This window comes from Acomys russatus, chromosome 10 (assembly GCF_903995435.1).
Source record: "Acomys russatus chromosome 10, mAcoRus1.1, whole genome shotgun sequence".
Classification (NCBI taxonomy): Eukaryota; Metazoa; Chordata; class Mammalia; order Rodentia; family Muridae; genus Acomys; species Acomys russatus.
In genome coordinates this window covers 58,890,978-58,918,281 of record NC_067146.1, presented here as the reverse complement: position 1 = coordinate 58,918,281, position 27,304 = coordinate 58,890,978, and the positions used below count along the sequence as shown (strand labels likewise).

Sequence of the window (27,304 nt, the reverse complement as noted above, 5' to 3'; positions counted from 1 at the left end):
ATCTGTCTATGCAGAGAAATTATAAGCATTTGGCTCATGCAGTAATGGACATTAGCAAATCCAAAATCTGCAGAGCTTATGTCTTAATTAGAATCCAAGGACTAAAAGCTCCCATAGAGCCATGGAGTCTTCTTTGTACAAGAGGAGTAGATGGTGATTCTCTTATGCTGAACAATCTGGGGGCAGATAGGTGTAGGGGCAGCTTTGTGTTCTGTTAGACCTTTCAACTGATTGAGTGAGGCCCCTCCCATTATGGTAGTCAATATTCCTTACTCAAGCCCACTGATTTAAATGTTACTTTCATCCAAAACCATTTTCATAAAAGCACACAACATACCATGAACTATTTATCCATCTCTACCTTGAGTCGACCTATAAAATGGACTGCCACAAGTAGGAACCGAGTCTCACTGAACTCTCTTTCACTGTGTGATAGTATACTGCCACATGTACCATTTAGTTCCTGTATAGATTATGAGTTGAACTTAGCAATTGCTTGATGGGAATAAAGGCAAAGGGACAAGAGGCAGTTTTGGAGTGGCCCTATACATAAAAGACTAGTTAAATGGCCAAGAGAATTAGGGGACACTTTAAGGTGGTGTAAAACTGACTCGTCCTATATAAAGCTTCCTGTCCTGACTCTGAACTGCAGAGAAAGTCAAGAAGCCATGGCTGACAGAAACAAGAGGGGAAGGAAAAGAGCAGAGGCAAACTGCTTACACTGTTCTATATTCCTAATTTATATGTTTGCGTTTGCTTATAGAAACTTATAACATAGAAATTTATTGACTAGTATACTTAATTTCAGTGATCAACTTTAGTTCTAAACCAACTTTAGTGAAGGAAAATTCACAGCATTAAGTTTAATCCAACAAAAAATACAGTTGTCCAGTTTTCAATATTCTATCCTCAGCTAAGCAATTTATCTTCTAATACAAAGGTTAGAAAAATAATGTCTGTCTCTCTGTGGACATGCAGAGCTGACTCTTCTAAAACAGCTAAGATATAATAGAATATAGTATCTTTGACAGCAGAGATTGTCAAACCACATTTTGGATTCTCCTCGACACAAAGATCCAAAAACAATTGTAACATTCATTTTTCCTTCATGTGTAAGCATACACTTTTCAAGTATATTTATATTTTTTCATGTTCCTGATCAAAGTAGTCTCATGGCATCTGTAGTTATGAATTCACTTGCCATGTTCACTTTGTAAATGTTACTGTTGTCACAACTACTTAGCCAATTTATTTTAAGCCAACTATTTCTTCTTACTGTCCTTTAGACACACACAGTAAAGAAAGACAGACAGACACAGACACACATACACACATAGATACACACAGATACACAGACACACGTACACACATCCTCCTTGTGTTGTCATATGGGGTTTAACATTTTCCAAGATTTTCTTTACTTGAGAACTTTCTTCCTATTGGCTGATATTTCTGAGAATCAGTAATTTTCCTCATTTGTTCCAACTCTCAGGCTATTTGTTCTGAGCTTTGCACTGGGCCTCATACTGTCTCCACAATCCTTGTTGAAGAATGTCCTATGTGTGTACTTTGTTTTAATCTCCCTTCAGTTGATGGAAATAGTCATGGTTGTATTGACCTTGACCCTTTCCCATCCACATACCATTCTACTGTGCTTTGTGTTTTTATCACATTGTGGACATTGCATGTGTTGTTTCTAGTAATCACCCTTCCCAAGGCACAATTATCACTTTCATTTGGAATACTCAGCAACCACTTTTCTTCCCTTGTGTCAACTGTATTCCTTTCCTTGAGAGAGAATGTAAGTCTGAAAGAAAATGGTGGCAGTTTTTGTTCCTCAGGACATAACTGATGAGGGCAATCAAGGTAAGGGTAGGATTAGAAGGAGACAAGAACTTCTTTGAAATTTCACTCTTGATGTAATTAGGAACCAAGTCTGTTCAGTGACTACTGCAAGGCCCTTTCTTAATGGGAATGGATGCACCATAACCTTGGTCTTGCCAGGCTATACACTAGGATCTTTATTAGCTCCCCTGAGTAACAGCTCTCTCTCTCTTGAACAGTAGCTAGAGCAACAGGCTGCTGAGGCTCCAAATCACATTTGAGTAAGAGACAAAGAGCAAGATAGTTGGGTCTCATGACTGAAAACAAAGCCATCCCTCTAATTGGTTAGGATGCTCTCCTGAGAGTTGCATTCCAGAAACTCTGAGTAGGTAAAGACAAGAGCATAATGTTTCCTGCATTACATTATGAATCAATTGTATTCCAAATTGCATCTGAAATTTGGGGTATCCAGGAAATTTTTTATTTGAGCTGTATGCCCCAGGGGTAGAATAAATGAGAAACATTTGTGGCTGTGCGAGTTGCTTGGTGGAAGATGTCAATACTTGGTCCAATTTTGGAGGGACAAGGGATTTAGAATTTCAGGTCTGTTTTGGCAGACGGTTGGAACTCCTTCATGGAGACTCAATTATATTTGTAGTTTTGCAATTTATTTGATTTTTGAAAATTTGCTTTGGAAATGATGATTAGGTATCTGAATTGCTGAAGAAGGATCTAGTGAGCAAATAGTTCTTCCCACATGTACCCTTTTCAGAATAACCAGCTGAAGTGTGTATTTAGACTTTGGAAACGTTTCCAACTTAGACTAGAAAGTTAAATGTGAAAGGTATGTCTGTACGTGATGCAGAAGCACTCTCAGGCACTGAACAGTGCTGACACTTCTCACAGTTAAATTTGTGTCACTAAATGAAAACATGTGTATGGTATTTGAAAAAAAATTTGACAAGTCACTGTAGGCTTTGTATTCTTTTTCTTTCTTTCTTTCTTTCTTTCTTTCTTTCTTCCTTTCTTTCTTTCTTTTTCTTTTAAATAGAAAACTATTTAGTTAAAATTACTACATTTGACCATGTCCCCTGGATGAGGAGGCCTGGTGGCACTCAGAGGAAGGATAGCAGGCTACTAAGAAGAGACTTGATACCCTAAGAGCATATACAGGGGGAGGAGGTTCCCCTCAGTCACATTCGTAAGGAAGGGGAGTAGGGGGAAAGCGGGAGGGATGGAGGAATGGGAGGATACAAGGGATGGGATAACAATTGAGATGTAATATGAATATATATATATATATATATATATATATATATATTAGAAAATAAAATTACAGAAGCAAAAAGAATTACTTAGTTGACGTAGTGAATTATCCTGTTTGGAAAAGGAACTGAATTCTTTGCAATATCCAAGGTAGCATTACACCTCATGTTCTTCAGGACCCATTTCCAGACGTTTTCCCAGCACTGTTTGCTATTGTGGAGGAGTGACTTGGTGTTCATGGAGGCCTTGGCACATGAAGGAACCCGTTGGATTCTCGTCTATGTTATGAGGCAGGCTGGGCTCTGAAGCTGAGCTCAGCTAGCAACACAGATTCACTGCACTTCTGACCTCAGCTCAGCGCTCCTGTAGCTACCCGCTCCACTGTAGGCTCTCCCTTTTGAGCTGTGCACAATTGCAGCATCAGCATAGTAGGTTGCTGTAGGCGTGTTTGGGGTGTGGGCTGGAATTTAGTATCAGTTTCATTAGTAATTAACCACATGTGTACCACTTGTCTGAAAAATAGTAGTTAACATTTGTACCCTATACATTATCTCTCACTAAAATCGAGATCATTTCTGAGAAATGTCACTATAAACCAAGACATTACTGGTATTTGGCATTAGCTTTAATTCAAAGATTGAAAAGGAAAGACTGGAAAATTTGTCCTTTATACATTATTTACAGACCTTACATTTTTCATTGTCACAGAACAAAAAGGTATTAATAGAAGTTAGTGATGAAGAAAAAGTGCTCCCCCATTCGGAAATAGCTTTCAGTACAAAGAGCATAGTCGATCACATCATTGATAGCAAATAGAACAAAACTTGGCCTTAGGCAACTTGAAGCTCCTTTTTAAGGAGCCCATAAGGCTAAGATGGATATCTTATGTCAATAGAAAGAATATTAAGCACAGTATTTTATAGACTTGGCAAAAAGCCATTCAGAGTGATGAATAAAATATTATTGGTGGATCTCTCTCTCTCTCTCTCTCTCTCTCTCTCTCTCTCTCTCTCTCTCTCTCTCTGTCTCCCTCCCTCCCTCCTTACCTCCCTCCCTTCTTTCCTTTCCTTTTCTCCTCCCTCCTTCACTCTCTTTCTCTCTCTCTGTATGGGTACCTTTTGATGAGAAGACCTTTTGTATCTCTAGTCCCAGAACACATTGCAATAGTTAACTGTACCTCCACCGCAGGCCCGCTCTACTTCCCAGCATGTGTGTCTCTCCCAGCAATAAAAACATGTTATTAATGGCATGCCACCAATATGCAATCTCTAGAAATCATTGTTTAAGAATATGGATTTAAAATTGTATATGAGTGGCTTTTGTTTATATAGCTCATCTGTATGCATTTGTAACTGTGTTGGCTTACCTATTTGTAACAAGCTTGTCCTAAATTTCACAGCATGAAGTAGGAAGCATGAATATTATTCTGTATTTCCAGACAGTAGAATTCAAGAGCAGCTTAGTTGGGGGTGGGCATGTTTGGGGCCACTGGATTGTAAAGAGTTTACAGTCAAGTGGACACCAGAGAAGTCTTCATTGAAGGCCCTGAAGACTTGTTTAGGACTGGAGGGTATACTTCAGTCACAAGGCTGTTGGCAGGATGAACATTTACTTTATGGAAGGATGGGGGTAAGATTAATGATAAAAGCAGACAAAGAGTACAGAATACAGGATGAGAAACATGGTTGATAGTAACAAAAAGAACACCAGTTTTCTGGCTTGAAGGGGTTGCTCGAGGTTCCTGGCTCTGCCCTGTGCTGGCTGAGCAGGGTAGTCATTCAACCCATCTGTTGTTAGTTACTAAGAGCATGCAGTGTGCTGGGCCCTGTCCTGAGTACTGGACGTACTATGACAATGTAGCTCCTGCATTCTATACAGAAAAATAATATGTTTATTTAAAACTCTGCTTCTTTTCATGTGAATATATTGTCATACATATCTGATTGGATTCTTGTGCAGATTAAATACATACCATAGCATCTTGAAAAAACTAGTGGCTTGTTAATATAGCAGAGGGTAGAAAGGCAGGATAGACTGCAATTCCATGGAATAAACTGGAGTAACAACAGCTCTCAGATGAGGCAGGAGACAGCTAAGGATCTCTAGCTGATACTAGAGTAAAATAGGATTAGACGGGGGAAAAACAACTCAGGGTCCATCTTACAGGGATTGGTGGGTCTTGGGAGTCCCGTGCTGAGAGAGGGGGTGACCAGAGCTGTGCTTGAGACACACAGTGTCAGAGGTGTGGTGTTGTACAGATAGTTAAAGAGAAGTGGGGAGGAAGGTGGAAGAAAGTTGCTGGGTAGTGACGAGGAAGACCAGAAACACACATGCTCTCCTTGGCACTCTACCAGAGTGGTGCTGAGACACCATTTGAAGAAATAAAATAAAAAGCCTGCTTAGTAGATGCATTGATGGCCCAAGAACCTATCATTGACACCCTTGTCTGCTCAGAGAAAGTGTCATGAGACTATGTACCAAAAACATGGTCAGTAGAACACTCAATACTTCTAGATTGTGTGGAAGATACTGAGTCAGCTAATACGTAGTGAGGTAGAAACTGCACAGAAGCAGACACTGCCAGCTTTGGGAAGTGCCATCCAGTGCCAAGGCCGCCATTTACAACTGGGCTTAACAAACATCTATAACATAACCCATGAATGACCGCCTACTGAGTCAAGCAACACACTTGCTAAGGACCTCTCAAAGACCAGAACTACACTCATTCACATTCAGATAAGGAGACTGAGTGGCAGCTTGTATGCTCTGACCAATGAGGAGCCACTCACTGAAGGGCCAGCATGTGTGACCCCCGCCTCTGCATTGCAAAGGACACCATAGGGGTATGACAACCATGTAGGAGCCTAGGAAGGAATGACAAGAGGGTTGAGATTGGATCCAACAATCAGGCAATATGTATTCAGCAAGCAGAGTATTAGAGATTGAGCCTGGTGCCCCTAACATGATTCTACCAGAAGGAAAAATGACATCACACGACTACTACCACCTGGGCCCCTTTGAATAGTGCAAACATTTCTACTAAAAGAAAAAAAATGATTCAAAAAAATCTATCCTAGATGCACAATTCCCAATTCTAAAAACAAAAGAATCATGAAAAATAAAGACAAGGAACAATGAGTCCCCTAAAATCACTAATTTTTCAGTAGTGCTGTTCAGTGTGAATGAGGTAGGTACAGTTCTAACAATAAATTCAAAAAAATTATAAGTATACATTGAAAGAAATCAAAAGACAAACTCCTAAAGCCTTCTAATGATGTATTTTAATCTCTAAAAACAACTGTCAATCTAGTACTACACCCAGCAAGACTATATGTCATAATTGAAGGAGAAAGAAACACAAGCTAAAGGAATTCATTTCAACCAAGTCAGCTCTTCAGAAGGTGCTTGGAGGAATCTGTCTGACTGAAGAGAAGCAATCATGTCTATGAGAACACAGTAAAGAATGAAAATGAGGAGAACAGAAATTAAACAAATTGGAATAGGAAAGCATCAAGCACAACAAAAATCAACAAACAGCAGGCGTTACAACACACCTTGCAATAAAAATCCTGAATTTTATAGATATTAATTCTCCAATAAAGAGAGAGAAACTAACAGATTCAAATGAAAAACAGTATACATTTGTTTGTTGCCTCCAAGAAATGCATGTAGCTATTAAAGACACAACTTTAGGGTGAATGGAGAGTAAAAAGTTATCTCAAGCCAACTGAATGAGGAACCAGCAAATAGTGATGTCTTACTACCTGAAAAAATAGACTTCAAACCAACTTAGTCAGAAGAGATAAGGTTATCGCTGTGTTTTGAGAATAAAACAGGTAGAACTGTTATTTCTGGTACCGCACTAATTACCAGCAACTGCAGCGTACAACAGCGCAAAGAGCTATGGCATAGTCAAGTTTAGGTTTGCTGTGAAGAAATAAGGGGATTGCAAATCATACTTAATAAGTATAATAATGGAATGTTTGTATACGAGAATCAGTGAGCATTGCATTAGACATGGAAGAATTCTGCTTTCTTACTGTAAGGTTTAAGAGATGTGGTAGGAATGAAACAGGAAGTTTATAGATTCTTACGAAGTATAATGATAGACGCATTGAAGCTTTAAAAAAAGTTTAATAAGCCCACTTACTGAAGGGGAAATTAAACTAACAATTACGTGTATGTTCATGTAAGTGTGTATGTGTACAGACACTAGAATCCAGGAGGCTGTCCAATGATGCTTGCTTGCTACTTGCTGCTGAGCAACACTCATTGTGCATGAACACAAAGGAGGAAATGGCTTTGCTTTATTTTTCAAAATTGCAGGTACATTGGAAAGTGAATTTTGGGTTACTGTCAGTCGTTGTCACTAATGTAGTAAGAAGATGTAAATGAAGTAAACTGATTGAATTTACTAACTGAATACTAGCATTAGGTGTAGTTACTTCTTTGTCAGTAGATGTTGAGTTTTCTAGGGAAATTTCTATTCAACAAAAACTACTACTCCAAAACATGTAGTTTCCCATAAAATGATCCAAGATAAAACAGGAAGGTCTGCATTTCATCAGTGAATTACAAAATATTCAAAAGAAGCTTTGTGATTTATGTTATTCAGTGTACATTCTGGGGATTCTGCAGACTACATGAGTTGAGAAGACGGCTTGGGAGCAGAGAAGAGCAAGGACAGGCTTCTGTTTAGTCGTGAGCTTACTGCAGAGGTCTGTGACATCAGGGAGGTGCAGAGTCCAAGGAAAGGCATTGTGAGATTTGAGTATGATCTTCTTTCTCATGAGAGCTTTGCAGTTGATAGTCACACCTAGAAAGTGGTTATATCTATCATTTAGGTCACTTATGTCGCAACCCTATATACTGTCTCATGTTTAAGTAATTGGGCATTTATTTGACTGATGTGCCTATGAATTCTTTAACTTGGTTAAGATGGTCACGTTACTTAATATCCTTTTGTGCACAAAGATGCAGCACTGTGTTCTGGCTTCTTTCCCTATGGTTGAGTAAGGTCCTTAAGATGGGTCTTTAAGCACCTGTCTGTTCTATCATTTTTCCATTCAGAGGCAAGGGGTGGTCATTTTTTCCTGAGGGTTATGCCAGTTCTTTCACAGCTGGCCTTTGAGAGCTTTTCCCAACTCCATCCCATTCTCATTTCTATATTTTGAAATATAATACAATTTCAGAGATCTTCCTTTTACCTTTATCATATTGTAAAAATGTATATTATCAAGCACATATTTGTTTATATTGGTATCTGTATTCATACTGTGTTTCAGCTCATGAAAAGACTAATGCCATGATATAATGTTGACATAAAAGCATCATTTGAAACACTTTGCTCCTTGTTAACGGATAAAATTTATGCTTTTTAAAATTGGTTTAGCTTAACATCATTAAAACCTATGGGATGACCTCAGGATAATATTTTATTCCCAGAAAGTCACTTGGTAAGTATAATCAAAGCAGACAAGCACAAAGAAGTGATTGCCCATAAATTATGATACTTCAAATTATTATCAAAAAATCAGATTTTTGCATTAGCACATCCCAAGGTCAAATATATTTCTTTACTGTTATTGTTAAAACAAATGAACAAAAGTCCTGTACTAGGTTGGTGAACAAACTTAAAGCTACACAACACAGTATTCACAGGGCAGAGCAGAGATAGCGCGCTGTTGTCCTGTTGGTCTGAGGATTTCTCTATGTGCAATACTGAAAGCGGTCCATTTGACCATCTGTACGACTTACCGGAAAATCATAGCTGAGAAGCAGTTTGAGACTGATGGCACCTATTTCGAAGTTCATTGATTAAGATGATATTGCTATAGAAAAATATTATGTTGTCTGTTTTAATATTTGAAAGCACACTACAGTTTAAACACAGCTCTAAAAATGCATATGCCTATTTTGTGAATGTTAAGAAAGGGACACAAATAATACTAAGATATCTTAACCTTACACAGCACATTACACTACAAACATAACTGTTCTCTCCTTTCTTGGCTTAAAGAATGGTACCTATGCTTTTTGAATTAGGCTCCTGGCTCTAAGTGTAAGTGAAACTTGTTGATGTACTTGTCTCCAGCCCTTTGCCCGCCTTCCGTGCTATGTCCACATCCTTACCGCCAGTGTGTTCTCCCTACGCTTCCCTGACCTCTTTTACCTTATGTAGTTGGTGGTTTTTCCTCAGGTCACTGTGGACTGTGTCACTAGGCCACAATACACACACACACACACACACACACACACACACACACACACACACACACACACATACACACTTACCTCCTTTGACTAGATTTCTCAGCAACTCCCAGTGCCATTAGCCGCCTGTGTCTTCGGACACTGTTCTTTTTAACAACACACACCCTCGCAGCCACTCCTCTATTTCACCTTATAGATAAGCCTCCCCCAACTGTTGGCTAACTGTTGTATTACTTAAAATTAGTTAAAAACAGAAATTGTAGCTGCTTCTATTTTCCTGAATGACATTATTGCATTCTGTTGTCTTATTAGTTCAAAACAAATATGCATGTGGTGGAGTGCCGGACCTTGGGAGGATACAGTTCCAGGTACAAATGTGTGGTGCATCAAATATGCCCTCTAGGCTCCATGTTTCAACACTTCACACCAGCTGGAGTGAGGCCTTTTCTGGGACGTAGGTGGAGGTAGTGGACGAGTGGGGCCTTCTTTGAGGCATCTTCCCTACCCCTATTTCCTGTTTTCTTTCTCTCGGTGGCAGAAGCCATATGAACAGCTGCCGTGCTCTCCTGCGATGATAGGGTGTACCACCTTGAGTTATAAGCCAAAATCAACTCTTTTTAAGTTGTTCTTATCAGAAATTTGATCAAAACAGTGAGAAATGTAAGAAATTCAGCAACAGCAGAGGCAGGAGGAAGGAGAAACCTGAATTCAGATAATGCTGGTACAATGTGGCATAGTAAATATCTTGGGAATGATAACACACATAGCTTGAGATATAATCCCTTCCATGATGGAGTTTCCCATAAGTCAAGGATTCAGGTAAATCAATTCAGATGTAGTAAGAGAGAGCTGAGCAGCCTGGGGCCAGCTGCCCAGGCCTCTGGTATGGTTATGTAGTGGGAACGCTTCTTTCATGATGTGATATGGATTGATATTTTATCAGTTGTGCAAAGCTAGCTCGGTTGGGAAGCTATACAATTTACATTTCAAATATTTTATTTTCACTTAAAAACAATTATGCATTTCTCTATCAAATTTTTGGTTCATGACCAAAGGCTTTTTCATTCTCAGTATAGTATCTCACATTAGAATTTGTTACTGTGTGAAAACATAATGTGGCAACCAGAGAACCCATTCTGCCTGAGAAGAACATCCCAGCATCACTATAGTCAGCTCTGAGGACAACTTCAGCCACATCCACCAGGCACCTGGTGTGGAGTTAGTTGAAGGAGCTTCAGGTTTGGAAGTGTCTGTGCAGAGCACTGCCCTGTGCCGGGGCTTGTGTACATATGACATGGCACCCTGGGCTTCTTATCCTTGTAGTGCTATTTTGTTCTCAAATTTCTTAGTGTTTGACAAACCATATGCAAGAAAAAGGTGAACTATAGTTGTATCCACCTGATTTTGTTTTCCTGCAGGCAGAGCCATGGTTTGCTTCCCTTTCTTTCACCTCACAACAATCTCACCTAGTGAGTCTCAGAAAAGGATTGTCTGTGTTTGCTTAGGGATATGCAAGGGGTGACTCTCTGCTCACAGGCTTAGTTTTTAAGATTGCATCTGTTCCCCAGGATAGTGTGAACTGTTCCCTGATGTGTGGTTGATCACAGGCCAGGATTCTAAAGGAAACAGATTTCTTTGCACTTGTTTGAGACTTTGTTTTTCTTGTGCCTGCTCAAGGTGACCTGGACATAAAGACAGGATTGCTCTGCCTTTTTCGTCATTCTAAACACAACTTGTTCTTTTCTTGCCTTATGTCACCTTGTGATTTTAAGTTATTTTCTTTTTTATCTAAAAGTTTTGAAACTATTAATCTGGTTGTAAGTGTGTCAGTCACTTTCACTGTGAAGACCACTGCCACAGATAGCCCAAAATTACCTTGTTTGTTTTTGCAGCAAGGTGTTTTCTATAGCCCAGACTGGCCTCTCCCTCAAGGTGCTCCTTCTGTGAATTGGCTCCCCATCCCCGGGATGCCTGGGATAAGGTGTGCATCATCACAGCTGCTTGTTTTTTCTTTAGAGTTTCAGATGAGGTGTTGCTTTGTAGCTGAAGCTGGTCTTGAATTCCTGAATACAGTGTTACCATTATGTCTGGCTAAGCTCTAATAGTGTATAGTAGTAAATAAAGTCTTATTCTTGTTTGCATATGTATGGCTGCTTCACCCACATGGTATCCAAAGGAAAGGGTTTTTTTTTTTTTTTTTTTAAACTGCAGCTGTGTGTTTTCCTGGCAAAAAAAAAAAACATTAGTGAGGACTTTCAAAGCCTTTGCTTAGATGTGGCTCATGTTGTTACCATTGGAATCCCATGTGTGAGTGCATGCCATCTGCTCACACATGTCTAGAGTGCAGGAACTTCTAGGGAGTTTGGAGTCATGTGGCAGCTTGCTGTACTTAATAGGTTCAAATGCTTCATCGATAGTAGTTATATCTCATTTTAAACATATTTTGTTGTTAGAGTAATGTTGTAGATAAGTCATTTTTACTGCATAAATTTTTTCCTGATGTTTCTCATCTTGTAGAAATGTTTTTATGCAGATTGAGATTAGTAAGGAAGGGTTAAGTGAGATGATAGTAAGTATCACATATTACTGTCTTATTTCCTTTTTAAACTTTCATTTTTATTCAAGTAACTATTGGGTAGAGTATCAGTTCAAAATTTCTCTACTCTAGTGTAAAGTATTAATTTTGTAAGCCCAAGGTTTGCTTTGGATCTGATTTTCCTTGTGTTTGCATTACCTGCTGGTCAGTTCAGCTGGATGGTGTGGATTTTCACAGCTTACTGCCTCTTCAATAGAATAATTGTGCCTTTGCCAAGTGTATAATCATGGTTTCCCTTATATCATCCACATGTGGACAGCAGCCTGCCAACAAGTAAACAAGAACCAGGTTATGTCACAGACAGACGCAGCTGAAGTACCAAAGCACGCATGCCCTCCTCTGGAGTTATGTTTATTTTCACACAGTGGGAATTCATATTTTCTTGTGGAAGGAGATAGAGTTACTTTTGCTGTTTCCAAATAGCAGAAGAAAACCTCCCATGCCTGAGTTCATGAAATCTATTCCAGTGAGGCCTGGGATGACAGACAAATTGTCAGGGAAAGTTGAGGTTTATATGTAATGTTGGTGTTGAAAGGAGGTAGGGACTTCGAAAGCAGGATTCTTTTTAGAAGATGTATCTATTTGTTTTGGGGGGGGTGTGTGTGTGCGCGTGCGCACGCATGCCATGTGAGTGTGGATACTTAAGGTGGCAAGAAGAGGGTGTTGGATTCCTGGGAGCTGGAGTTACAACAGTTATAAGCTGCTAATGTGGGTGCTGGGAATAGAATTGAAGCCCTTAGAAATAGCAGCAGCTGCTTAGCCACTGAACAATATTTCCAGCCCTCCAAGTCAGATTTATCTCCCAAATGATCAGGAAAGAGTTGTTTATTAAGTGATAGAATTATAAAGAATTTAACAGAAAGGCATCTTGAGTTAACTTGGTCCTAACCGCTGTCATAGTATAGTAGTCAAGGTTAAAAAAACTCTCATTAAATGATGGTGTAAATTGCTCTGTGTGATTTTGAGAAGAGAACTGGCTGTCTTACAAGAATGCATTTTCCAGTTTTTTATTGCAACCTGTTTAGATAGTTTTCTTAATTTATACCAACCTTTCTTAAGTGGGACAGGGTCTTAGAGACAAAATTGTATGAGCACTTTTCCTTTTGCTCCATTGACTGGACTCTCTTTCGCTTGTGTCTGACTCTAGCCTAACAAAGGAAGAGATAAGCCCACATCATAGCTTTGTAGCTGAAATAGAGGCTCTGCGGGGAAAGGAGGCTTGCCCAATTGACTCAGCCCAGGAACAGCAAGGCAAAGACAGAAGAAATGCCTTTATATTCCTATGTAAATGTGCTTCTCACGCAGCACATCTGGGAGCCTACTATGGTGTATCTTAAGGACAGATATGCTCGTAACTGGAAGATAAATATCTCCATAGCATGAGGCCAAGGTTGTGTAGTATATAGGAAGTTGTAGGTCCTCCAGGTAAAACATCAAATACAAGAGTTTCCCCCCTTTATGGTTGGAGACATTTGGTGATTTAGCAGATTTATTAAAGAATAATAATTAGCTTTAAGAATTGCTGCATTGACTCATCTTATTTGGTATATGGGTATATGCATATATAATAGCAGATTTTTATGTATAGAGAACATGCTGATTCAAAACATTAACAACAAATATTGTAGTTGTTTTTTGTTTGTAAATTGGTTAAGACTGGAAAATTGAGCCACAAACCATTTTTATAGCTTCTTCTATTTTCCTAAATGGCATTGTTGCTTTTGTTGTCTTATTAGCTCAAAGCAAAGATGCATATGGCAGAGTGCCAGACCCACTGTGTGACATGTGCTATGTACCTTCTAGGCCCTGTTCTTCAGTACTTGATCCCAGCTGGAGTCAGGCCCTAACTGAGGCCTAGGTGGAGGCCCTGGGGGCCTTCCCTGGGGCATTTTAGCCTAGACTTACTTCCTATATGTCTCTGATGACAGGATTTCTGGCTTCAGTGGACACTCACATGCACATGCACATGTTCATGCCCCACACAACACAGCATAAATACACATAATTAAATGAATAAATACTAATAGCTGACACTCCTGGTTACTAAGCATATGATGAGGTCAGGTCAAACAGGTCAGGAACCTGGAGGTAGGAACTGATCCACAGGCTATAAAACTGGCTTGCTCCCCACTGCTTGTTCTGCATCTTTCTTTTAGAACGCAGGGCCACCAGCCCAGGCATCACATACAGTGAGCTTGGCTCTCCCACATTAACCACTAGTTAAGAAAATGCCCTACAGCTTTGCATGCAGTCCAGTCTTACAGAGGCATATTTTTCAGTTGATGTTCCCTCTAGTACACACATGTTGGTTTAGACGTTTATATCTTTATAATATCTATCTTTATTTCTATTGTCCCATAATAGTGGGGATTGATAAATCTTTAAAAACAGGTTGTTACATATTTAACTCTGGAAACAGATTGGGCATTTAGGGTGCTACAACACTTGGAAATTGTAGATGGCCAAATGGAGAAGCGATGTGCCAAGCCTTAGGCGGGACTACAGTCAAACAAAATGGGAAGAGGCACCATGAGCAGCAATGTAAGAGATGAGTCACAGCTGAGCATTCCATGGTATATGGTTTGAGAATAGTGACTTTTGAGCAGAGTACTGACTTATACAACTTTATAAATCTCCAGATAGTCACCCAAAACCTTAGGCAGACCATAAACAGTATCATAGCACTAAAGTTGAGGCCGAGGGAAGTGAATCCCCAAGATACTAAATTCCTGCAAGGAGGACTATGCTCATGTGACTAAGTCATGAACAGAAATAATGGGTGTAAAAAAGAGAAACAAATATGAGGGTCAGAATGTCAAAATGGCCTCCTGATAGTAGGGAGGTATTGTTGAGTCCCAGTGCGTTAGAGTCATACTCACTTTAAAATTTATATTTTTGAACATGGAAACAGCCTAAGTGTCCCTCAGTAGAATGGATAAAGAAACGGTGGTACATATACACTATGGAATACTACTCAGCTATTAAAAACAAGGAATTCCTGAAATTTGTGGACAAATGGATTTAACTAGAAATGATCATAATGAGTGAGTTAACCCAGAAGCAGAAAGACTCAAATGGTATATACTCACTTATATCTGCATACTAGCCCAAGGGCTATGTCCCATGAAAGCCTTCACTTACCAGGAAACTGGGACAGAGGGAGGACATCCTATTGGGACTCTAGATGAGAGAAGCATGGGAGAATAGCAAAATAGAAGGATCCAGAGGGTCCTAGAAACCTACAAGTAGAACATTATGATAGGCAGATTTGGGCCCAGGGAGTCCTGCTCAAACTAAGGGGAAAATGGGAGGGAGGGAAGAATGGGAGGATACAAGGGATGGGATAACCATTGAGATGTAACAGGAATAAATTAATAAAAAAAAAAAAAGACATGAAGACAGACCAATTTCACCAGAAATCAATTGGTCAGCATCTTGACATTGAGGAAAGAACACTAGGCATACACATGTTCTAAGATTCCTTTTATTTGCAGTGAACTTGTGCATGTAGCATTGCAACAGCTGTGAACAAGGCTGAGCAATGAACTCATAACTTTTTGTGAACTGCATTCCTGATTTCAGAAATCCTGACCTTGATTTTTTAATTCTGTTTCCTGCTCTTGCTTTTGGCTTTGTGTCAGTGGCTTCCTCCAAATCTATTCTGTCTCCATGCAGACTATTCTGTTTCAATTTGCAGAGCGAAATTATAACAGCTTTTCTCATTTAAAAAAAATGTATTCTTTTTGTCATTCTTCATTTTGTGTATGTCTTTTTATCTGAGTGTAAGCCTGTGCTTATGTGTGTGCAAGTGTCTGTGGAGGCCCACGTTATTAGATCCTCTGGAGCTGCAGTTACAGGTGGATCTGAGCTGCCCCGCATAGGTATGGGGAACTCAATTCCGGTCCTCTGGAAGAACACTGTGTGCCCGAGTAATCTCTCTAGCTCCTCGATCTGTGCTCTTTACACTCTTCCCACCACAGAGCATGAGATGACAGGCACTGAGTGAACACGCAGGTTAGAAAACAGCTCCACAGGGCTCCAGAAATTAGTAACATGACAGATGCTGACAGAGCTCTGCAAAGGAGATAATATCAAGATGGAAGTTACAGGAATTGTGATGACATTAAAAATTAGTACAGTGTACCCATTTGGATCATTTGGTTCGCATGTTCAGGTCCAGATTAGTTGGCTTTTGTTTGTGACCTGTGGTCAGGAATGATGTGAGGAAAGCAAAGAAAAAAAAAAAAAAAAAAAGAGTCCAGAAGCTATGTAGTCCCATTGAGGATATACCCTAAGTCAATTTTCTGCAACTATACCCTACCTCCCAAAGGCTCCACCCTCTCTCAGTAGCATAACTGGTTAGAGACCAAGCCTTCAACAAGTGGACCTTGAGGACACAGTCAAGATCCTCACTGTATGGTAGAAAAGGAAGAGATTTAAGCATGTGATCTTAACACCATGGTCACAAAGGCAGAGAAACAGACTCTAGGTCTGGGTAATGATATGAATTATATGCAGAAGGATTTTTCTCCTTTCTTAAGAAAATGCATGCTACCCCTGTAGCTGTGTTTTTCTTTATACTGTAATGTCGCCTAGCACTTCAGATTGTGAAGTGCTTCCATTGCTTTTGTTAAAAGTCTAGTAAATATTGAACCCTGCTTTCATTACAGAGCCTCCCAATAAACATGCATCCCTCAAAGTTATAGTTTAATATAATGTTATCGTGTTTTAAAATTAAATATCTGCTGCTAGGCAAACCATCACGAAATGACTGATGTGCCAGAGGGTGGTTTCAATTAGTTTTCATGGATGTTGGTCAGATAAGCACTAAGATTTATTGTTGTGTCTGAGGCCTTCATTAGAGGAGTCCTCACTTGCTTAGAAAAAAACGAGAACTGGGAGGGCCTGGTTTTGAAGGGGCTTGTTCTGAGGGGCTGGTTCTGAGAGCTAGTTCTGAGGGGCTGGTTCTGAGGGCTAGTTCTGAGGGCTAGTTCTGAGGGGCTGGTTCTGGGGGGCTGGTTCTGAGGGCTAGTTCTGAGGGGCTGGTTCTGGGGGGCTGGGTCTGAGGGGCTGGTTCTGAGGGCTGGTTCTGGGGGGCTGGTTCTGAGGGGCTAGTTCTGAGGGCTAGTTCTGAGGGGCTGGTTCTGAGGGCTGGTTCTGGGGGGCTGGTTCTGAGGGCTGGTTCTGAAGGGCTGGTTCTGAGGGACTTGTTCTGATTTAGTCTCTTCTACTGACGGCCTGTGCCCTCTTGCTTCTTTGTTATTTTACATTCAGAGTAATGGTTTATACAAATTGCTGCATTTTCCTAATTAGAAATAACTCTTTCTTGAGGTATAGATGTTCTGAAACATGGTCTCATCAACTGCAACTGAGCACAGACTGAGTTTTCCCTCTCATATCGGTGAATAATGATTTTCATTTCTGGTTTTCTCCAGGGAACTCTAACATGTGTGTTTTGTTTTTTAAATTACAAAAATAAACTAAAAAATAAAAATAACTGGACATGGAGGTACACTTTTATAATCCTAGAACTTGGGAAACAGGGCCAGAAGAATTGTCACAAGTTCATATTGAACATATAGCCTGTCATTATAGCATTAGGTGAGCTGGGGCTATACAGTGAGACCTTTCTCAAATGCTGTGTTTATTATCATCATTGCCAACATGAGAGGATACTCAACCTCTGTACGTGTCTCTGAGAGTCCTTTGAGAAAGGCTTAATTGAGGCCCATGGGAAGACTCACCCTGAACATGGGTCGGCACCATCTGACCTAATAAAAACAAGAAATGGAGCTGAGCACAGTCTAGTCTTCTCTTCTCTCCTCCTCCTCCTCCTCCTCTTCTTCTTCTTCTCTTCTCTTCTCTTCTCTTCTCTTCTCTCTCTCTCTCTCTCTCTCTCTCTCTCTCTCTCTCTCTCTCTCTCCCCCTTCCCTCTCCTTCTCTCTCCCCCTCCCCTCTCCTTCTCTCTCCCCATCCCCCTTCTCCCCCTCCCTTTCCCCCTCACCCTCTCTGCTTCTTTACTGCAGCTGCAATATGACCAGCTGCTTCCTGCTCCCAGAGCCATGACTTCCCAGACCATGATGGATCAAACTCTCAAATGAAGCCTTCTTCCTTAAGTTACTTTTGTTGCATATGTTGACACAGCAACAGGGGTGGGGGAGTTAGTTGGAGAGCTCAAGAAAAGCCATACAGAGTAGCTCCTTTCTGTTCCTGACAGTGATAAGTGCATGGACTGTTCAGTAGTTCCTGGGGTTCTGCTTGTGTGTGCTGCACAAGTGCATCCAAACAGCTATTGCACACCCCTCTTTCCCTCCCCCTTTGTCTCTTTCTCACTGTGCATTTCAACTTTAGCGTGTAACTGATTGTCAAACTAATGAAAGCTTCATTTTGTGCTTTGTAGTTTATTGAATTTTATTCCTTAATGGAACCTTTTTCCCTTGCTCATTCCTCATTTTGTCCGTGAGGAAATAGATTCATTCTATGTATTTCCTCTGTTTATCTTCAGCAAGCATACTAGGAATTGTCTCAGGGAGGCTCCTCAGTTATGTGAGAAAACCCACTGTGGGTGTTTCTCCTGCGACAGCCAGCCTTGCAGCCCCAGGACTGGAGATTGGCCCAAGGCCCAGGGAGGCATTATGTACCAATTTTAATCTAAGAGAGAACATTCTTGGAGAATTCCTTAGTTCAGCATGTTCCTCCTGTGTGTCTGCTACTGGTTGAATGTCCTCCAGCGTACTTATCATTTCAACTGTTACTGGTTCCTGCCTGCTAGAATTTCTTTAAAAAAATAAATAAAGCCAATGCCATTGGTTGCCTTTTATCTTTTTCTCTGCTTTCAGTCATTTCTGTAGGATAAGCAAGGCCAAAGAAATGAGGTGCACAGGACCACTCAATACCTTGAAGTTCCTGAGTCTAGAATCTTTGGTATTTCTGGTTCAGCTCTTTGGAAATTCTTTTTTTTTTTTTTTAATATTTTATTTAGTTTTAATCTATGTGCGTTGGTGTGAAGGTGTCAGATCTTGGAGTTACGGACAGTTGTGAGCTGCCCATGTGGGTGCTGAAAATTGAACCAGGGTCCTTTGGGAGAACAGGCAGTGCTCTTAACCACCGAGGCATCTCTCTAGCCCCTAGAAATTCTTTCTGAAAAGAATTTATGTTCTGTCTTGTTTGTGTCAGCATTTTCTCTTCTAATTTTATATGTAATACTGATCAGAACAAAAACCATTAATGCATACTTACTTATTTATAAGTACAATTGGTATGAACTCACTCATCTTAATATTTGCATATAGTTGTATTTTGGATGTCAGGTGACTTGAATGTTTTCAGCATCCAGATCAACTAGAGATTAAAAAGAATTAATGGTAACTTTTAATGGGCCCCATGTCTGTTTGAGGCCTGTGTCCTGCTTCTTCCTCCTGGGGCATCTAGGTACCGAAGCACACAGATGCTGGACCAGAATGAGTGAAGCTTAGCCAGGTGGGTGGCTGTATCTCAGTCTGCCAGTGAATGCCTGGAGGGAGAAAGACCTCTCTGATACTGCTTCCTTAGTGTTACAGCCCTTTTAGTGACACAGCTCTTCCAGTGATACAGCTCTCTTTATTGGTGGACAATAGGGAAGTGGGTATGGGTTTTTGGGTGAGTGAACATTGTTGTCTAGGGCTGAGGTGCTGAGAATGCTTTATTTGCATGAAGAATTGCAAAGGTAGGGCATGCAGGCACAGAAGAGGGAGGAAGTAATACTTACTCCTGCCAGTCTCAAGATTGAGATTTCCAGGGTGTGGACACATCTCAACTTCACTCTAGCTTCAAGCTGGTTTCTTTGGTTGCATAGTCTATGTGTCTCACAAGCCCACGGTCCTAAGTTATCTCATTATAATACTTACTTGTTTGTTTGCTTGTTTGTGTTTTGAGACAAAGTCTCCCATAGCCTAGCCTGGCCTTGATCTTACTTTGTATCTGAGCCTAATCTTGAACTCCTGCTTGTTTGTTTCCATTCCCAGGTGCTGACAGGTGTTATTATCAATACCTCATACTAAGTTAATAGATCTTAAAGTGATGTCAGAAGCTTTAAGGTGATGCCTTGACATTTCTTCTAACTTTGTTTCAGGAAGGAGAAAATATTTTTTACTTGGCAGTTGATGATATTGAAACAGATACAGAGCTTCTGATTGGCTACCTGGACAGTGATGTGGAGGCAGAGGAGGCAGAACAGCAAGCTCTGACCATGACCAAAGAGGGCAAAGTTGACCACTCTAAGGGACAGCCACCAGCTGGAAGCAAAGGTACTGTGTCTTCTCTTGGTGATCTGAAGGAAGAGATGTGGAGGAGGAAGGTAGCTTGATTTACTTGAGTTATGCGTGGATAATTATGATATGGTATTGTTAAAATAGCTTTTGTCAAAACTATTCTTCATTTCTGAATAGCAGGAAGAGACTGTTTGTGGTGAGTAACAGTTATGTCCTGTAGGGTGGCCAAGGTAAGGGGGGCAGCCCTGATCCATGGTGTCACTGTAGTAACACACAGCAAAGGGCTGTGTTCTCCTGAGCTAGCTCTGCCAATGGGCAGTAAGGAAGTGGCTCAGGCTCTGGGGGATCTGTGCCATGCACACATGAGGAAGACAGATGTACAGGGTGGCCGTGCTGTGCCTGGAGGTCTTCTCTTCTGAGATCTTCTGGTAATATGCACCTTCCAGAGATCTATTTCTGTTTGGTCACAGGGCCTGGCAGGATTGCTAGTTAGTCTTAGCTTAGGGACCAAAAACTTCAGGTGACCATAGGTGAAACTTGCAGTTCAGGAGATAGATGCTAGCTAGTTGTCAACTGCTGTGAAAAATCAGTTATTATTGAGCCTGTGTTTTTCTCTGCAGAAAATTTGAGGTAAATAGCAATATGAAAAATAAACACAATCCCCCAAAAAGAAACAGTATGTCATTCACATGTTTACTGGTGCAGAGTTTGAATTTATGAATATGGCCCTTTAAGTATATAAATGACTTAGAATTAGAGGTGATGAAAAGAGCAACAGGAAAGAGTGTTCATGAGGTATGATTGCAGACATTGCTTTTTACAGACTGAACACACGTATTTTGGTAGGCAGCAGCTGTGTCTTCAGGGTGGCATTATTGGTTATTTTAATTTTTTCATATTTATTACATTTTAACTCTCATTTTACTGGAAAACAACGCAAAAATATGTAACTTTAATGGCATTCTGAAGAACTTGGGTGAAGGTCTGCCAGGCCTGTGCAACAGGCGTGCCTCACCCACTGTACCTGCCACAGTCAGCATTGATTTCATGATGTGCCTATTTCAAATATGAGTGAGATTTCCCACCGACAATTCAAGATACTTTATATCTGTTAGACTTTTTCTCCTTGTAAAGCTGGAGTGAACTAACAATGATCAATTTTCCAGGAAAAGAATTGCTTTGCAGTTCAGCATTAAATGTCATTTCTGATCCGAAGCATTACATTAAAGAGGAAACTGGAGATCAAAAGTGATTTTGTATTACTTCTGTGAAATGTGATAAAATTATTTTTAAAATACTTTTTCTGACAACATTTTTGTTTTCTGTTTAATGTGGATAATGCTAATATTTGCTCACCAATACCTCTTCAAACATGTAAACAGTATTTTGCTTTTGTTTCTTGTTAGTTTGTTTTGAGGGGGGGAAAAAACTCCACAACCAACATGATAGCATGCTGCACAAAATGCTTTGCAAGAGTTTGGCAAATCTTGAAGGACAGATTTCTATACCACAGGAATAAACAAACTTATTTCTCATTGGCAAACGTGCGTATTGTAAAGGTTCCTTTTTTATTAATAAAGATATGTTTGAGCCAAAAAAAAATTATTACTGTAGTAGAGGCAAGTAGTTTAATTTTGAAATGGGGCCAAAGCTAGTTCCTGGCTTGTGACCTCCAGTGTTGTAACGTCACACAGGTCACCTCGGCGGTGAAGAGGACTTTGCCTGTCCGCAGTGTGAATCGAGCTTTCCCAGCGAGGAAATCCTTTCTGAGCACCTTCAGACCTTGCACCAGACGCCCACAGGGGAGAAAGAGTTCAAATGCGAGAAGTGCGGGAAGAAATTCCCCGTGAGGCAGGCCTTGCAGAGACAGTGCGTATGCTCGGCGTGTTTCAGCTTCTGCACAAACACTGGGATTGTTCGTTTCACTTGTTATAGGTCTGAATGTGTGTCTCTGTGTGTGAGTATGTACCAGTGTGTGCGCGGGCAAAGTGGAGGTCAGCCCGCTTTGCCATGAGCTTCTCTTTTCTGAGCGTATCTTGGTGAGTTTTGAATGGTCTGGCCATGAGATTTCCAGGTAAATATTATTTATGCTAGCCCTTCTCTGTCTGCTTGGTGCTTGCCATTAAATATCATGCTTAACGGTTTACTAATCTGAAATTTACATATGCACAGTTTAGCCGGTACATTGAGGTTCTTTGCTAGACTTCACTTATTTACTCTCGAGTACTGAAGACGCGAGCATAGCAACAGCAGAAGGATGGGACGCACCACCCATCTCAGTGGCTGGGAAGAGTGGTTGGAAGGTGAATGGACCAGTGTGTGGCAGTGTGGTGACTTAACGTGAATTTCCCTTTTACCTTATCTTAATCACGTATCCTTACAACAGGTAACATTAGTCTCTATGCTAACACTTTGTAATAGCAGAGTTACCAACAGTGAGAGAATGTACAGACACTAAACTTCCACACTTAACAGACTCTCATCTTACTGCATAAAACATCTTCCATGCTTAATGTTTTCTTCTTTGTTTAAAGTTTGACTCCAAAGTATGCCATTTCCTGTCTGTCTGTCTGTCTATCTATCTATCTATGTATTATCTATCTGTTATGTATGTATGGATATGATTTCTATATATTATATTATCAGATTTTGCTTATAAAATATGAAAATAATTTTACTTAGAAGTAACAAATCTTTGAAAAAGTGATGCCTTTAGGATGGGTTAAACATTTAGATATTTTTATTAACTTTTTCTTTAAACACCCAACTGATAGTTATATACTTTTTTAATATGAACTTTAGCTTGTGTTCTAGTTAGCATTTATATGTATATTTATTGCATTGTATTATATTTTGAGCTATAGCTTAGAGGTAAATCGGGTACCATTAAAAATGGAGCTGTTCCAAAGATCCGGAGTTCAATTCCCAGCAACCACATGGTGTGGCAACCATCTATAATGTGATCTGGTGCCCCCTTCTGGCCTGCAGGCACACATGCAAGCAAAATGCTGTAAAAATAATAAATAAATCTTTATTTTTAAAAAATGGAGAAGACCAAGGTAGGGTGGCAGGGGGATGGGAGCATAACTGGATACCCTTGCTTCCTCCCCTGACTCTTCAGTGTTCTTCCCTGAGCATCCATAATCAGCGTGAAGGATTCTCCATCAGTGTTCTGTTTGCAATTCTTCTCTCAGTTCAGCACTTAGGTTTAGTGTCTAGTTATAACATGGCCTTTACAGATTTGCAGGTCATTTTTGCATGCAGAATTTCATACTTGGAGTGAGGCAGCACTATACTAAGTACACTGAAGGATTTAAATGCACCTTTCTCACCTACATAATGAATACAGGAAATGACCCCAGGGCTCCTGCAGGAAGCATGTCCCAGGAGGCATGGGTTACAGAAGCCTGCTGTGATGTTTGAGTCTGTAGGTATGTCTTCATCATTTCTTTTGCCCCCTTGCTACTTGTCTTATAGTTTTGAGCAGCACCAGAAGGCTTGCCGAGGGGATGCCAGGTTTGTGTGCAAAGCCGACAGCTGTGGGAAGAGGCTGAAAAGCAAGGATGGCCTGAAAAGGCACCAGGAGAATGTCCACACTGGTGAGGAGGCATTGGACAGTCTTTACTAACTTAGCTCCCCCTCCCCAGGCCACAGGATCTGTTTTTGATTCTTTTGTGAGGAGGGAGCTGGCTTTCCCATTGTCCATCACACAGAAGCCCATCTTACTTCTCTGTGTGTTTCACTGCACACTATTTTTCCAAGTTGATTTCAGCAGCATTTATTATTTTCCCACGTCTGAATTGATCATTACCATAATCCAGGCTCACACGTAGCTGTTCTTGTCACTCAGGTATACTGTTTGATCACTTCACTGTTTTAGTCTATAAGCTTTATTTTTCTCGTACATTGTTGAAATTGATAATTTGTAGGTTCACTTTGAAAGCATGAAGTGATGTACTTCTGCCTTAATATTTTTACAGGAAATTTTTGGTGACTTTAGAGCTTGCATTTCTTATATACTGGAGAGAGTTCCTAGCCATATTTTGGCATGCAATTGAAAATATTTGAATTTTCAGCAGACACTTGGCTTGATTCCTTGTAATCACTAGCCAAACAAGAAAACAAATATAATGCTTGAATGGCACTTAGGATTTTGTCCTTGGTACTTTCTTGGTTATGGATAAATATATTTTGGGTTGGGATACCTATTGCACTGTGGGGCCTTTTCTTTTCTTTACTGTCTGTTTGGTAAGGGAGTTTGATACCTAGGGAATCCATCATTCCATGCTGCGCATGTCCTTTTCTCATGTCTTTGTTTTTACCCTTCACTTCTTGGAAGCAGGTTGAAATGTGCCTTTGGGTAGGCTGGAAACTCTTTTTACAACTAGGTGAAATGAGTGACTGATGACCTGGGACCTCTGTTGCCTAAAAATAACTGACATTAATAATAAGGTGATGGAGGTTAACGCAAGCATGGCTGCAGGCCTCACTTCCTCACTGACTGAGCCTGCACACTGGGAGTCATGAACAATGCTCTAGTGGCAGGAGGTGAAGCGCTGTGAACCAACCTTCAAGGGGTGCCAATCATTAAGACTTCCCAGCACTGTTTTGTGGCTTTCTTTTTGAAGAACATATGGCTGGTATATGGAAAATGACTTCCCTTGCTGAATTTAAAATACACTGGTTTCCTTTCATATGATGGCAGAAGCAGGCATAACTTTTTGATAGATTTGCCTTCGTAGTTTTTTTCTTTTTTAATGCTGCTTTGGCTAAAATGATGTTCTTAATTTTCTCCATCTTTTTATGTCAGTTTTAAAGTCAACTTTGCTGAACTAAGTAAAAAAAGCCAGATGGATGCTACAACTCTGGAAACTTTTCTGTCCTCATCACTGGGCATATGGTCTTCCTGCTGTGTTCGTAGTGTAATTTTTGAGACTTCTTGTAATTGGCCTTGGGTTGCTTTCTATTGCAGCTTTGGGGGGGGCATTTGTGGTGATTTTGCAGGAAACATTTCATACCTAAAGATTTTGTTCCATCGTCATTACCCCATGTTGCAGGTTGTGATAAGGTGTGAAAGCTCGGGTCTCCATGCACACCTCTCGCTTGGTTTGGCACATGACTTCAGCTTCCCATCCATAGGATCTCTATGCTTCTCTTCCTTTCCCTAAGGATGATGGTGAGGGCACTTCCTGTTAGAGCAAGGAGAACAGCACTCAGGAATGACTGAGGACTCTGTATAAAGCAGCAGAGGCACCCAAGGAGCCAGGAAACCTTGTTACTTCTGTACGGATGATAATGAAGCATAACCTTCTCACATGATCCGGCCTGTAGGAAGGAAAGGGAGACAAGTTAAATATTTAAACATGGGTGAAACTTCCCTTTGGTAGAAACAGTAGTATACGGTAGGTAGGTTTGTGGGTGAACAAGGTTGTATGTCTTCCCTGACCATCGCTTGCTTCTGTCACTCCTCCTGAAGTTTGTTGCTGTTGTTTGTTTTGTTTTTATGGTGCTGACGATTTAACCCAGAACCTCACCCTGCCACTAATTATATCACCATATCCCCAGCTCTCCTGAAAGTTTGATATCATGTATACCTGATCATAGGAAGGCAAAATTCTGTTGATGCTAAGGAAAGGTTGTGTTTATGAGAAATAACTCTGCATCCTTATAAGCTATTTCTATATTTCTCTGTATGAATCTAGTATTCTAGGTCTAAGATGACAAAGAGATGTGAGGAAGAGAAAGAAGAGAGAGTAGGGGTGGGAGATTGGTACTGAGCAGAGGCAGGAGTGGCAGGGTAAGTGAAATGAATGGGTGGAGATGTCAACTTCTTTCTCTCTTTTTCCTCCTCTCACCTGCCTTATGGGAAAGTCAGGGCCTGTTTCAAAGAACTACGGCAGGAAGGTGGACAGTTCCAAATAATGGGGGTGGGAAAAGATAGATTGTTTTCTCTCAGTGGTCTTTCTGCAGTATACATACAGACTGATGAACAAGTATATACAAGCTAATGTTCATTTTGCTGTGGGAAGAAGTTTCTCTTTTGAGTCCCTGTTGTCACCACCGACCAAGTTTTCTTGCCTGTAGAGTCTATAGAGTGCTTTAACCAGGTTACATCAACCTGCTGTTACCGTGAATATCTTGGTATCTTGAAAATCTGGATGAAAATATATACCTTTCTTTTCCTAAATGTTTGCTTGCTTTTTTATAAACATAGTTCTACAATATAATCACATGGCACTGAGATATTAGTCTTCTTGTCATGGGCTCCTGTCATTGAGGTTGGGATGAGAATGGGTATGGGTCTCACCTTGTTTGGGTGAAGTGATGGGTACATACTGCTACATTATGCTAAATATTTACTTCAGGAGATTTTAAACCAATAATTATAAAATATCATTTTGAGGATATTTATGTTGGTGCAGATAGTAAGGTTATGAAATTGCATTCTGAAATTATTTTGAGTATTTTCTTTAATTGTTGCCAAGTTTGAAATATGCAATGAGCCCCTATAACCACTGTAAAAGAAGACAAAATTTAGTTTTGGTGTGATTGTCTAACAGTGTAGTCTGTCAATCTAATATAATATTGTGGTTGATTTTACTTTATACTGTTTATAAACACTTACTTAATAAGGTATGGGCTCAAACTCTACAGGAATTCAGTACTGAAAAAATAGTTCATGAGTAGCAGTGAAAGGAAATCACTTGCTGAAAGGTAAAAGTTCAAATTGTGAATTAACATATTCATTTTCCTTTAAAAAGCACTTTTTAAAATTTTAATTTTGTTCTGATGGTTTGTGAAAACTTTCTCTCTAAAGACTATTTTAAAGGCTAGAAAGGTGAAAAATGTATCTGATATATAGAAACTGATGAGCCGGGACTTTCAAGTTTGAAGAGAAAGACTTGAGTAAAACGGCATAGGATTCTAAATCATGTTGATGAAATCATGAAGAGGGGATACCGGGCCAACCTCAGTTAATCTGCGATGGTGTCTCATCCCTGTCTTAGGTGATCCCAAGAGAAAACTTGTGTGCTCAGTGTGCAATAGAAGATGCACCTCGGTGTCCAGCCTGCAGGAGCACAGGAAGGTGGGTGAGAACCTTCAGTTGTGAGCTGCCTCCTGCACTTGGTGCATGTTATACTAGGACAGATTGCTA

General features: G+C 40.3%; 1 protein-coding gene across 1 annotated transcript in view; it reads left to right on the top strand.

Annotated features, from left to right (window-relative positions):
- The window catches only part of Prdm5 (PR/SET domain 5), a 154,651-nt gene that overhangs the window by 56,563 nt on the left and 70,784 nt on the right, over positions 1-27,304 (top strand). The window contains exons 4-7 of the mRNA XM_051152244.1: positions 20,010-20,184; positions 21,843-22,017; positions 23,626-23,747; positions 27,156-27,235. Of these exons, the coding sequence (XP_051008201.1) occupies positions 20,010-20,184; positions 21,843-22,017; positions 23,626-23,747; positions 27,156-27,235 (552 nt within the window). The remainder of the gene's footprint in view (positions 1-20,009; positions 20,185-21,842; positions 22,018-23,625; positions 23,748-27,155; positions 27,236-27,304) is intronic.